The 13,891-nt window shown below is 36.8% G+C and overlaps 1 protein-coding gene across 1 annotated transcript in view; it reads left to right on the top strand.

Moving 5' to 3' along the window:
- The window catches only part of LAMA2 (laminin subunit alpha 2), a 377,271-nt gene that overhangs the window by 110,152 nt on the left and 253,228 nt on the right, over positions 1-13,891 (top strand). The window contains exon 4 of the mRNA XM_055714667.1: positions 8,155-8,397. Within this exon, the coding sequence (XP_055570642.1) occupies positions 8,155-8,397 (243 nt within the window). The remainder of the gene's footprint in view (positions 1-8,154; positions 8,398-13,891) is intronic.

Raw genomic sequence — 13,891 nt, 5'->3', positions numbered from 1 at the left:
AACTCAAAGTAAAAGCTTGGAAGATATCAGCAGGGAAATGTTAAAGGTTTAAAAGTTGATAATGCAGAAGGTACTCTATGCTAACAGTACAACAGTTTCAGATGTTTGTTTGTATTCCTCTCTACAAGGTGGGTAACAGATAGATGTCACCTCACTAAATAACAAACATTTATTTATATACTTTTTAGCACCCTGCAGAAAAGTCAGAAACCATAACATTGAAAAAGATCTTTAATTTCACATTGATAAAATTAGTGTAGCTTGAACTTGCTTTCTGCTGTACAAAAAGGAAATCTGAATAACTTGACAGGATACATCCCAGGGTCCTGAGGTAATTCGCTGATGTAGTTGCTAAGCCACTTTCCATTATATTTGAGAAGTCACGGCACTAAAGCGAAGTCTCCACTGACTTGGGAAAAGGGGGTATCACACCTATTTTTGAAAAGGGCAATAAAGAGGACCCTGGGAACTACCAACCAGCCAGCCTCTAGTACAAGATGTACCTGCTTAACACAGGAGGGTTGGACTAGATCTTCAAAGGTTCCTTCCAGCCCAAACCATTCTATGATTCTATAAGAAAAGTAAGCATTCTCTAGGAAAAGCAGATTCTTTTGTGCTATTCCTGTATCTGACTGGTTTCATCTATTTTAAAATTAATATTCACATTACGGAATTAAACTATAAATAATTGGTATGAGTCTGTAATAGGTGAGGAGATTGAGAACAGTTTTTAAATGTGTAGGTTTCAAGGTTTGTGCATTGTAAAACTTTTAAATGGAGCCTAAAATAATGGCTATGACAGTTCTTTCCTTCTCAAGGTGGAGGAACAGACAGGTCACTCTTAAAAGGCAGCTGGTGAGATGACGCTGCACGGAAATCGAAATCAGAAAACTTTACTCTGGGTGCTCTCAATGCTACTGGACCCAGGCTGAGTGTGAATTCTTGGATCAAACAAAAAAACAAAATGGGGAGGGGGAGGGGGGAGTGGAGGTTTTTTGTGTTTTAGCACCAAAACAGAAGAACCACCTTTTCTGTCTTTCTATTGTATAGATTTGAAGAAGAAAGGTTTGAATATTGGCATTTCCATCTATTTTCCTTTCCTCACCATACACTCTCGCCATGGAAAGAAGTGATTAGCCTTAGGAAATGAAGAAAAAAAGAAATTGCTTTTTGCTATTACTTGTAATTTCTTTCGACAGCGCTTTCTAACTGTAGCCCTTGGTTCTGGTGTACACTAGGCCAGTGATGAGCAGCTAAAATGGTCAGCAAAAAGCAGCTATTCTTTTTGAGGCCTTCACAAACAACTTAACAGTGGGTAATGGAGAAAACCAGCTGAGAAAATTACAAAGAACAAAGCTGACATTGCCAGAAACTTTGCATGTACTGGCTCCCTCCATTTGCCTTAATGTATCTTAGTCAGCAGCTGGACAACCTGAGAGCTTTACAGTTTGACATTTTATAAAGTGCACTCTTTTAATAGACTTAGCCTTTTTTTTTTTTTTTTTTAAATGACACAAGTTATAATCATCTTTTACTTGCAAATTGAGCAAAAGTTGAGAGGTATTAATAAAGGATCTATTTTTCTCAAGGAGAAGAATATGTTCTTAAGTGAACCTGAGCGCCTCTAGCAGTTATATACAGGGAGGAGGAAAGCTGAGCTTGCTCTCAGTTGAGGTATTTTTAAATTTTTTACAAATTCATCATCTGCAGATATTAACTGGGTGTGACCAAGAATTTTACATGAGTGAATTTTTGTCTAATTAGAAAAGGCAGAAGATTTCTAACTGAAACTTGGCTTGATTTGGAGACACACACCTTAGAACTTTTCAAGGTTTTCTATGGTAAAAATCTTACTGTTTTCCCCACAGAGTTCTGTGGACATCTTCTTTTGTGTGGCGTTTGTATCTACAGTTTTTCTGGGACAGATAATGCCCTGCTAGCTAGTAACCAAAATTGTTTGCAACACTGTGGAAAAAACCCCACTATGCTGGAATCAAGCGTGTGCATCTTTCAGCCCAAATTCCCCATCTGGTAGCAGCGTTTCAGTTGGAAGCAGCTCAGATGAACAGGAGAGACATTGTCATTAGAAGGCAAACTGCAGCATGGTGGGAAGCTGTTCAGCTCTCTAAACTGATAAACTGATATTAGCTGAATCCTGCTAAATGGTGGTGGTGGTGGGGTGTTGGTTGTTTTTTGTTGCTTTTTTTTCCCCCCATGCCAACATTTTCAATTACGAAATTTCTAACTGTGAGCTGAATGTTTGAAACCATGGCCACTGTCTCCCAGGACAGTGATAGAAAAAGATACGTGCTACTTGGTCGTTTGAGGAATCTGGAGAGCCACTTCATTTCTAAATTAGGCTTTTTCTCTGAGTTGGATGTGAGACTAAAATGAGAATGTTAGTTGTTCTTAAATAGCCAATTGTTCGAAAATTCTTGAATCAAAACAGTCAACTGTCTTTCATATAGGCACAAACAATAATCCATAAGAATACATGTGAATTGAAATATGACTGACCACAGAGAATCATAAGCAATTGCTATCAGCCCTTGAAAACATGAGGAGCTGTTTCTCAAACCCACAAAACCTCAGCTTTAGCTCATTAGCAAAAGTAGTTTGATTTGGGCTGTTTCATGTCATAAGCCTGTAGAAGAGGCTATTCCAAAACAAAAAGTAGTGCCAATGTGATATTTGAGATGCTTGATAGCCTGCATATATAACAACTATTTTTATACATGAGTGTAAAGATAGAAGTTAATGATCAAGCAACACTGTTTTGCATTCAGAGTTTGTATAGATCTGTAATTCCTGATGGTCATCCCAGGTGTTAGAAGTTACTGAATCTGGTAGCCTGATGGAGGCAAGGCTGCTGTGGCTCTGTCTTCATGTTCAGACGGTAGCAAAGCAGAGCTCATGTTTCTGAGAGAGTGAAGCACACACAGGGAGCAGCATAAATAGATCACAGTGCCCTGTCAGCACCCACATGAACGCAAACCAGCACAGGCTGCCTCACCCTGTTCTTCCTTTTCAGCTGATGAGGATTAGTCTTCTAGGGGCATCTATGGATGCATACACACAAGCAACACTTCAGTAGCTGGCCCTAGATGATGTATCCACTAGCTGGCCCCAGATTTCACTGGTGTCACTGGTTGCTGGCACCCAAACAAAAGAGCCTTGGAGATTTGCAGCCCTACTCTAATTGCTGGTGCTGAGACCTCTTCTACTTTCTGGCTAGTTGAGCTTGAAGTTAACTCTTGATCACACATAGTACCCACTCAAAAGTGGGAGCACACCTAAATGGAAGATACTTAGGATTTAATGAGAAAATGGGACACACTTCAGTGATTGAGGTCAGGACAAACATGCTGACCAGCTAGGTATTTACAGTTAACTTGTTCCTTTTCTTTTCTTTTTCCTTATGCTTGTTCCTCCCTGATCCACCTTGATCCCTCCCTTTCCCTGCCTTTATCCCCAAAATGTTTCATAGTAAGTCTCATTAATTTACAGAATCCCCTTAACCCATCCCATAATAAATTTCACACTGTCTAAAAATGTTCTTTCCCCTGCTTCTCTTAATGAGTTGCACGCCCCTGTAGCCAATAACACCCATTAGCCCAAAGGCCATTCTGAGACAGCTCTCAGTTGACTCATCTGAATGGATTTCACATTGGGACAGGGGGTGTTTGCAGTGCTTTGCTGTCCCTAACAACACTTTTAAATGACTGGTTAAATGAATGTATGGGATGTTTAAAGCCACAAGTTTTAACAGTATTTTCACCCTGGCCCAGCTTCTGCATTCTCAATAAAAGAATACCATGTCTACGTGACCACTGAACTGGAATAATAATCAATGTAATATAATTACGGTAAATAAGCAGATACACAGTTTACACCAGATTGCTGATGGAAGCCTCTATTAGAGCTGTTAACATTCTTCTGTTGAGAAAATGAAATGGAAATACTTCTGTAGAATTGTGTAGTACTGTATTTTTTCTCTGATGATATTCTGGCTTACATGAACAGTTTCTAACTGAAGGATTTATTTTTTAAATAGAAGTGCAGGTGGGAGTCAGGCGCAGTGAGATTTCCTGCTTCACTAGCTAACCCTGTGCAGATTAATGATTCACTTCAGCTCTATCTGAATAATATTAGTGTAGCAAATTATCCTGTATAGTAGGACGCACTTTTCTATGTCTTAGGAGGCATTCATAAGAAGATACAGTACTATAACTTATGAAACTGTTCCTCACAATATGTGCTTTGCAGATCTCACTGCTGAGACTATTACCAGTGAAAATGAGACCCAAGACTCATTTTGTTTCTCATCTTGAGGATTATGTTGTCTGTAATTTGGGAAAGGCTTAAAGGACTATTTAGACTATTTCCCTCCCACTCCCATAATTACACTGTGGTCATATGAGCAGAGCAAGTAGAAAAAAGCACCAGCTGCACTTCGGCAGCTGTGTTAATGATCTATTACATGCTACTAGGCAGCTTGGTATTGCTCTGTTTTCACATTTGTATCAGCAAGCTCTGTTTCTGCAGGTTACATTCTGTTTGACTTGTACAAAACCAGATGTGCTCAAAGATTGTACAATTATTACATCGGTTGACATGTGTCATCTTATTGATGCTAGTTGAAAAGTAAACGAGGCATGCTCTATCAATTTTACCCTATGGAAATAGAAGCTCAGTGTTACAGTTTCCAAGTAAGCTTCAGAAAGCTAAGCAGGTTCGCTTTTTTTGATTGTAGAAACAAATACAGCAAAACTCATGATACTTGAGACTGCATTGGTAGTAGTATTCTCATGCCACTACGCTCCTTTTGGTTGTATTGTAGTAACCAGAACACTATTTGCTAAGGAACTGCACAGTAAAAGAAAGGTTCCTCTTGTATCTGGAGAAAGACAATTTGCCAGTTGGTTGGAAAGTCAGTGTTGCTTCCATGACATTGACTTGCTTTGAGAATCATCATACAGCTGCCATTAATTTTAGCCTGGTTTTTGTGCGCTGGCTTCTATTGTGAAATTGCTTAGAAAGCAGATTAAAGCATGGAATACACTGTTGTCTGTGTCACAGCTGTGACTATTGTAGCTTTCTAAGCTGGGACAACCGTCTTCCTAATTCATGCTAAAGCTCTAAAAGTCTACCTGTATTCCAAATAAAAGGTGTTTCTAAGAAGCACGGGTAACATCTGTACTTTCTTCAACCTAGCCTTAGTGAGAAAAATGAGGAATAATATCAGCCAGGTCATGTTTTTGATGCATGTGCTTGCTCATCTTCCCTTGACTGCAATTAGCATTAACAGTCTAACAACATTTGAAAATTCTGGTCTTCAGTTCCAGCTCTGTTTCTCTGCCCAGGAAATAATTTTGTTTTATACAAAACAGTCTTTCAGTTCCTCATGAATAGAGACTTGAAAGAGAAAAGAAAATGTTTCACATGTCAGTGGGCTGCAGATTGCTTAGCGCTGTTGTAGAAGCCGCTAAAGGAACTCTCAGAGGCTGGGACAGTAGTAGTCTGGATCAGCCCGATCACTAATTCTGTAGTGGTAAAAAACAGCTCTTCATGTGTACTCTTTAATTTATGTTAACAAGCATTTTTCCTTGTCAAGTTTAAATTAAGAGTCCACCCCGCTATAACTATGACTTGAAATACGCTGTTTCCTCTCCACTGCTTTTTTAATAAAATTTTGTTGCAGTTTCATTTGCAAAGTATGCTAAAAATAATTAAAGCCAAAGGTGTATAATAAATAGAAGTCAAACAGTATGCTATCCCGGAAGGTAAGAAATGAGACTTCAAACAAATCTTCAGCAGAATGTGCAGGAAACGTTACTGAAATAGGGCTCTAATTTGAAAAGTCACTAGAAAGTTTCACTCTCCCACACAGCCTAGTATTTCAAAGCAAGCAAACAAAAAGCCACTTCTGTTGATTATGCCCCTTGGCTCCACAAAGCCAATGCATCCAAGATGTTTGCAGAGCTGAATGGTTTTTTGGCAGTGTTTAACACTGAATCTTCTGTGAAGTTTTGAAGATTTTAGGACTTCCACAAAGGAAACTATGTATGCACGCCTAAGATTATGAATTTGTTGTCAGCTATGTTCTAAAGCACAGATCTTCCACAGTAGAAGCCCTAGTAATATGTATAACCTTAGCTGTTAACCATTCAACGTACAAGGAATAGTCTTAATATGAGAACTGGGGTAAAACACTTATTTGATTATTATTTTTTTTTAAGTATTTGGAAGTAGTCTAGAATGAAGTCTCTATTCTGGACAGCTGGAGCTGAAAGTTTATGTGGCTTGACAAGATTATGCTGGTGTAAAAATTATATGTTGGATTCTTTATTCATGCAAAGGACAATGTACAAAATAACCCTTGATAAGCTAGTTCCTTTAAAATATAGCTGTTGCTCATTACCTCCCTCAGAAAATAATAAATAATTAAACACTTCAGCTATTTTCTTTCATTTCAAAGAGCATAAGTGGGAGAGAACAGTTTGGAGAGGTATGTTAATGTTGTGTTTTTCTCTGTTTATTGTAAACAGTATTGGTGACACCGATCTAGTACAGTTACAGCTATAGTTACTTGTGACCACAATGGAATATATTTGTGAATGTGTTTAAGAGGGGAAAGGGCATTTTGTGAAACAGGACAGATTGTTGTATGATTCCTGTTGAAACAATGGAATGAAACACATTTTTCTCCTTGTCTCTGGAGATTTTCTTTTATACTATTGAAGAAAAACATTGATAACTTAAGGTAATCCTCTATGAATGCAGTTACACACGTGTTTTTCAGGTCGCAATAAACACAGCCTCACCCACTTCTTATTCCCACTGAAAAACTTCCGTTGTTAGTGATTTGACTTCCTGACTGAAGCTGTTGTGGATCTTACCACGTTCTCAGCATCTACACAGAAGGCGGGAATGATAATTGGAGATAAACATTTTTTTTTTCCTACTGTCATCAAATGCACTGTAGTATTTGCTGTACTCTGCCACTTAATATAGTTTCTATTTTATGATACCGGTGTATAATAGTATTTTATAATAGTATTAAAAAAGCAGTTTGACTCTTGTTACTCTTTCTTTCATCAAATACAGTAGGATCTTCTTTCACCAGCGTTACTGATTGTCTAGGTATTCACAACAGATTTTGTATGGACTGAGTCTGAATCATGCAGCTTCTTTACAATGACTGTCCAGTATAGAAAGCATTAAGTGTTAAATCAACACTATACTGCTGTCCATGATACCCTCTGGCATCCTCATGTGCAGACTCACAGCACTGCATCTTAAAAATATTAATTTGGTATATGTGCTGCTTTTGTAATGGAAATAGCTTTCCTTTTCTTTCCTTAGCTTCAGTTCTACGTTTGTGCATCTAGACATTACTAGGTTAAAAAAACCACACCAAACCAAAACTGCATCACTAATGTCATTCTGCAATTGCAAATGCATTGTTTGTGGCTTGCATTCCAGCAAGCTTGTAAACAGGAATAAGCCTTGATAAATCAATTGAATAGGCAGGTGAAATGGACCATAATGAACATTGATTACATGCTTACATTCTGTTTACAGTGATATTTGATGTGTCTCTGTCCTGTAAAGCTTATTTATGGCCAGAGTGCCAAGTCATATGATTGAAACTAGAATGTTTTATGGAATAATTTCAGCATGATGTGATTAGCTTTTAATACTTTAAACCTATGGCTTCTTTCTTAACAGCAATAACATTCTTACAGTTCGGCAACTCCTAAACATTGCAGATAGTGTATGTCTATAAATACACATACAGAAACAAACCCACTTCTAGAAACTGAAAATACTTGAAAACAAACTTTGCAAACGTTTGGCTGAAACTGCAGTTTAGCAATTACCTACTAAGTTAGGTGGCATTTAGAGTGCTTTTTAATTCTGTTTTCAAAGTCTCCATTGGCCTAATGCAACTCATTTGTTTTCTGAAATGTTAATGGAGAATTTATTTCTGTACTTAGAGTTTCGATGGAATCCGAGGTCATATTTCATATTTTTGGTCAGGAAATTCAACATTGTCATATTTACTGTTCTTAATTTGGTAATTATTAAGAAAACAGAGTGAATTTATAATTATCTGTTTACATATATTTTAACAATTTGTTGGTTTTCCAGGTTTTCCAGATTGCGTATGTTATTGTGAAAGCAGCTAACTCACCTCGACCTGGAAATTGGATATTGGAGCGTTCGCTGGATGGTGTCGACTATCAACCATGGCAGTATTACGCTATCACAGATAGTGAGTGCCTGACACGCTACAACATTCATCCCCGTCCTGGAACTCCATCCTATATAAAAGATGATGAAGTCATATGCACTTCTTATTATTCCAAAATACATCCTCTGGAGAATGGAGAGGTAAGATCAGATGTTATTACATGCACCATTACCTGACAGAAAAAAACCCACCCTTTGCTTAATTGGCAAATATCTGCCTTGAGCAGACAGAGTGTTTTGGTATGCTTGAAAACTGGGGAGAGGTAGTCTATTTGCAATTTAAAAACCTCATCTTACTTGGTCCTATATAAATGCATACAAGGTACACTCTAATAAGCATATTCTGCAGAGTAAACCAAGAGATAAAAGAGTTATTAGGTGGAAGTAGGCACTAGTACTTTCAGACAACTTTAAGTGCTTGAAATATGTTCCCATGTCATTTACAAAGGTGAGAATACTGAGAAAAATCATGAACCCAGTGAAGTCATTAAAGACTGAGTTGTATTTTCAGTCCCTGTGTATAAGCTATGATGTTAAATGTTAATGATTTTACTTAGAGTTTAATTTATTGCATATAAGAGCTTGTAACTGACCATCTGCCCCTGCATATACCTATTCATTCTTGTCCTGTCAGAGGCCTGTGCTATTTCAGTGTGAGTCCAGGCACATGAATCACAGACCAGTCATTTGTTTTAACTGTGAGGGCATAGAAAAGGTGTGGTGGAGGACAGAATGAGGATCTGTGGTTGAAAGAACAAGGTAAATGTGACGACTGTAGCTGAAAATACAGTGTTTTCGGCCTCTTACAATGGAGAGAGGGAAAGCCGTGTGTACTAAATTCCAACTGTATGTTTTTTTCACATTTTTTTCCGATGCTTGCTTTGCACACGGCTTGGTAATTCAAGGAAGTAACATGACCTGAATGTGAAGATCTGAAGTGTTTATTTATTTACAGATTCTTTGATGTCTAATGATATTCTGAGAAATTTTAGCTTCAATATTGATCCTTCCATTAATTTTTTCTGTTCCACTTTTTAATGGCTTATCTGCATATGAAGAGGTACACACTTACTCTCTTTTGTTCCTCTGCATGCAAAATAACATTCACATACAAAATTGCTAATACAATTGTTTTTGAGTACTGGATATATATATGTATAGTTTGTTTATATTTACAGGAAATTTCCAATGCCAGTTGCAAAAATAGAGAAATACAGCTTTCAGTGAAAATATCCTGCTGATATCCTTTAAAAAGGTGTAAGCTTTCTAAAGGAGTCTCACATGAGTTACCAGATACAAAATTGGTTGCACATCTAGGAAAAGTCATCACAAATACTTTGTGCTTGTAGTTGTATCATTTGCACTGGCATCATTTGAATGAGTATTAGTTCTTGTAAAATCTAGCAGGAGCAGATAAAGTGATATTAAGAGAAATGGTGCATATATGTTTTCAAAACATTTCCAACTGGGTGCTTTTTAAGTGGTGAACAGAACAGGAGTTAGCAGTTTTCTACTTGCGAAGAAATTTTCTACAGGGAGAACATGTCTGCACTGAAGATACAACGCCAAAGTAATTATTCCAATATTTAATTTAATTTACATGGTTCAATTTCTTTATCTAATTCTCTTCTGGTATTGATTCCAGTAGTCTGCTGTCCTCTTGGTTAAACCAGTGCATCCTTGTATTCTTCATTGGCTGAGTTTAATAGCAAAGGGCTTTTATTCAGCATGCTGGTATATATCCGTGGCTGAAACATTGGCTTAAGGCCTGCTGAATTGAGTGGAACTTAATTCTGATCTTAAGTGTGCAATTAATAATTTTTAACTTGGCCTGATGTGCTGTAATTGGTGCTCTGTCCTGAACCTAGTAAATGACCATCATCTGGTAAAGTTTCCTTAAACAGGAAATAGACTTTGAAGGGAGGAATGCATCTGTTCCAGTCCACTTGGAACAGGGGAATTGTTAGATCAGGCATACTCTGTGAAAGGCCTATGATTTAAGCCACCCTAAATTAATCTTACCTCACACAGGTAGTTATTAATCCGAGATATGGCCCTAATAGAGAGAGAACATCTTGAAGTGAAAAGCCAAAAGCTTAACTTTTATAGTGGCTGGAAGAGTATCATTCCACATTAATTAATCAGCTTACATTTTTAGCAATATTCTTTTCATAAGTAAAACACTAGTTTCATCTGTCTGAGCAGCTGTAGACTGCATTACAAAATATGTAGCATTAACACAGAACTAACCCAGGTTAATTCTTTTTCATATTTAATCAAACACATAACATGAAAAATAATACAATTTATACCAATGTCAGATTTACTCGTAATTGTTTTGTAGGCGGTATTTGCCTGGTTCCTGGTCTTTCAGTGGAACTACATCTGCATATAATTTATTTTTGTTCCAGGGTAGGACTTTTGTTTTATGTGTCAGATATTACAGACATTTCGTAAGACTGACAGAGTTAAGAAATGTACATGACATAGCTTTCTTTTGCTGGAAAACCCATGAGCTGTTTAGACACACCATTCTGCTGTACCTCAGGAAACCTGATGAAGTATAGAAGGAGCATAGGTTGGCAAGCCAGTGCCAAAGTCAAATCTACACCTACAGTAGTGTCGTAAGTTAAAATCTGTCATCCTCAAAAAAGCAGAATATGTTCTTTTGATGTATACTTTCAACAAACATTTTAGTCAATGGTTTGATTGATTAGAGTATATCCAGAAATGTTAATTCTAGGCAAAATACTTTTGGCATTTCATAGTGTCAGTACCTGCAGCAGTAATATTCCTGTGGCTAATCACAGAATTAAACCCAACAAGAACTGGAATGACAACAGCAAAAAGACAAAAACCAAACAAAATCCCCATGTGATTTATCTTCAGGTCAGTGTAACTAGCCCAAGTTTAAGTTTTTGTAGTCAAATGTGAATAAACAATCTGTAGACCAAGATTTATTTGCATAAAATAATTTTATTGAATGTTTTAATGCATTAATGGAAAACGTATAATGATAGCTTCTGAATGAACAAAACTGAGAAATTCTCAAATAAGGAAATTTCTCTAGAAGTGTAGACTTGAATGCAGAAAGATTGTTAGCATTCCAGTTTCTATACTAAGATCAGTGATACTTGAAGAAATCATAGGGAGAACAGTGTCTCTATATCACACTGGCAGAGGACTTTTAGCATTTACATTTCTGATAACACCATCAATACATGTAAATGCTAAAGTTTCTCAAAATAGCATTTGAAAATTAAAAAGCAAGTTCCATTGTCTCAGTGTCCCCAAGACAGGAAAAGAACAAAAAGAAATGAAGAGATCAGTTGTATTAATGACTTACTAACTTTTACTGAATTGATGTTTCTTGCTTTAATTAGATTAAGTAAATTTTTTGGCTCTAACTGAGAAAGAGTTGTTTAAGGGTTAATAACTGGCCGGATGAGACTGCTATTTTTGGATAAAGAAGAATGCCAATTTTGTGACATTGTTGTCTTTATTTAAACACCATATCAGAATGGTATTTCTTTTTTTCTTTATTTCCTTAGATGTTCATTAGGTTGAGAACTAAAAATTAGTAGGTTACCTTAGTGATACTTTGCTTCATTTCCCTGACACAGGAGCCTCTGATGTTTGCATCTAATTTGTACCTGTTTTTATTGGAGTCTTCCTTCTGAGAGACTACAGTTTGTGTCACACCTTTTTTACCTCAATGACTAGGTAGATACAAAGACCTGGACATTAACTTTCAATATCGTAATTTTTTTTTTTTCGTGAGATGTATGAAGATATCTTTTATGAAATGTTTGTTTGAACTAATATGTATAGTATTTGTATTTGGATATGTAGGAATCTTCCCTCTTGCTTGCAGTTTCAAAGCTGGATCCTTGGAAGACTTCAGGTGCACCAGTTGATCACTCTAACATGTTAGGAAAATTTATATCTTTTATTAGACAATGACACATTTTACCTGAACTGTAGGTTGACAGGAAAAAAATGTAGGAGGTTACACTTAGAAAAAGCATTCTTCAAACATAGATTCAGAGTATTTTGAATAGGCTAGGAACAAATATTTAGGTAAAAAATCATTGGTTTGCTCTATTTTTAATATAAAGTAATTCTTTGTGCAAGCAGAGATTGAAAGTCAAATCCAATGAAGACAGTGGGAAGAAAGGTTTAATTGATCTCATGGGAAAACAGTTGATTCTTACCTACTAAGAAGTCAAGAGGAAAAAACTCTCCTATTCTGGGAAACAGTGAGTTTCTCTACAATGAAGCTTTCTGAAAGTATAAAAACCAAGAGGAAGGGTATGACTTTATATTCCCACATTATTAAATCTTAACTGGAATAGCCAATGGACTCCCTGGTCCCTATTAGTGTCATCACATAAAGATCTAACAGAAAATTGTTTTTCAATAATTATAGTCATTACTGTTGTGTGGAAGGTATGTAACCTACAAGGAGAAGAAATCCCTCCCTCTTTGTGGGCAGAATCTGTCTTCAGAGGATGCTGCCTCAAAGGATATTCTTGCAGTTGAGTTTAGGTTACACAGAAGTTACAAATGATGAGCCTTATTTGTCAGTTTGGTAGGCAGATTTAATATAAAAAGGAGGGATTAAGAAAGGAGAAGTTGAAGTGGCTGTAGATGAGGAATACTTTTCCTTTGAAAGGATTTGTGTGTGTAAGTGTGTGTGTATAGCTAATGGAAAAATCTCTTGGCAGGACACAGAAGTAACACTGGTCTCTTTTTCAATCCCCGTTGCCCTTTGTCAGAATTATCAGATGCTCTCCTGAAGTTCTTGCTCAGGGTAATATTGCTAACTTCCTAGTTATGTAGTCTGCACTTGCTCTTAACCTTGTAGAGACTAGATGAACAAGTCAACAATGTTGAAACCCTTCCTTGGTGTTTTTGACTCCTACCCAAGACAGAGGTAGGTTAGAGTTCTGTCTTATACTGTCTGGCTTTTTCTTCAGGAAAACATTCACCATGCTTTTTTTCTAGACAGGGCAGAAGGGAGTTGAAAATAGTAACAATGTCAGTACTGATGGAGCGTTTGGAGTGGGGTGGGGGGCAGTAGGGGAGATGAGTTGAACGTTATTTTAACTCCAGTCCATAATGAAAGCTTTTACATTTATAACGGGGTTTTTTTTGTATCTCATGCCTCCCTATCACCAGATACACTTGTGCAATTGTGAGCTTTTTGGTTTTCCATCACATGACTTGTTTTGGTTTATTTCATATTTCATGGAAGAATGAAACTGAGATGTAGATTAGCTGTATCAGGATGCTGTGAACATCACTCCTCACTAATTGCTGCAATACTCATTTGGTATCATGAAAAGATACCCATAAATGTATCTCTGCTACAAATTGTGACTGATGAAGAAAATCATATGTTTGTGATTGTCCTAACAAGGCAATGGAGAGGTGAAATTTCAGATTCAGTAAATATTTCCTGTTACTGAATAAGAGAAACACTCTCTGATCCTGTTGTGTGAGATGTTTTTCAAATGCTTTTTTCAGTTGCTAAGAATGATCTACCTTGACATTTAGAGATCAAAAATTTGAAAGGTATTAGCCCTATATTTGAAGGAAAGTAACATGATTCTAGAAATGAGAATGCCACCTA

The sequence above is a fragment of the Falco cherrug genome, chromosome 6 (genome assembly GCF_023634085.1).
Source record: "Falco cherrug isolate bFalChe1 chromosome 6, bFalChe1.pri, whole genome shotgun sequence".
Lineage (NCBI taxonomy): Eukaryota > Metazoa > Chordata > Aves > Falconiformes > Falconidae > Falco > Falco cherrug.
Note: the sequence above shows the minus strand (reverse complement) of the source record. Positions and strands in the feature narration are given on the sequence as shown.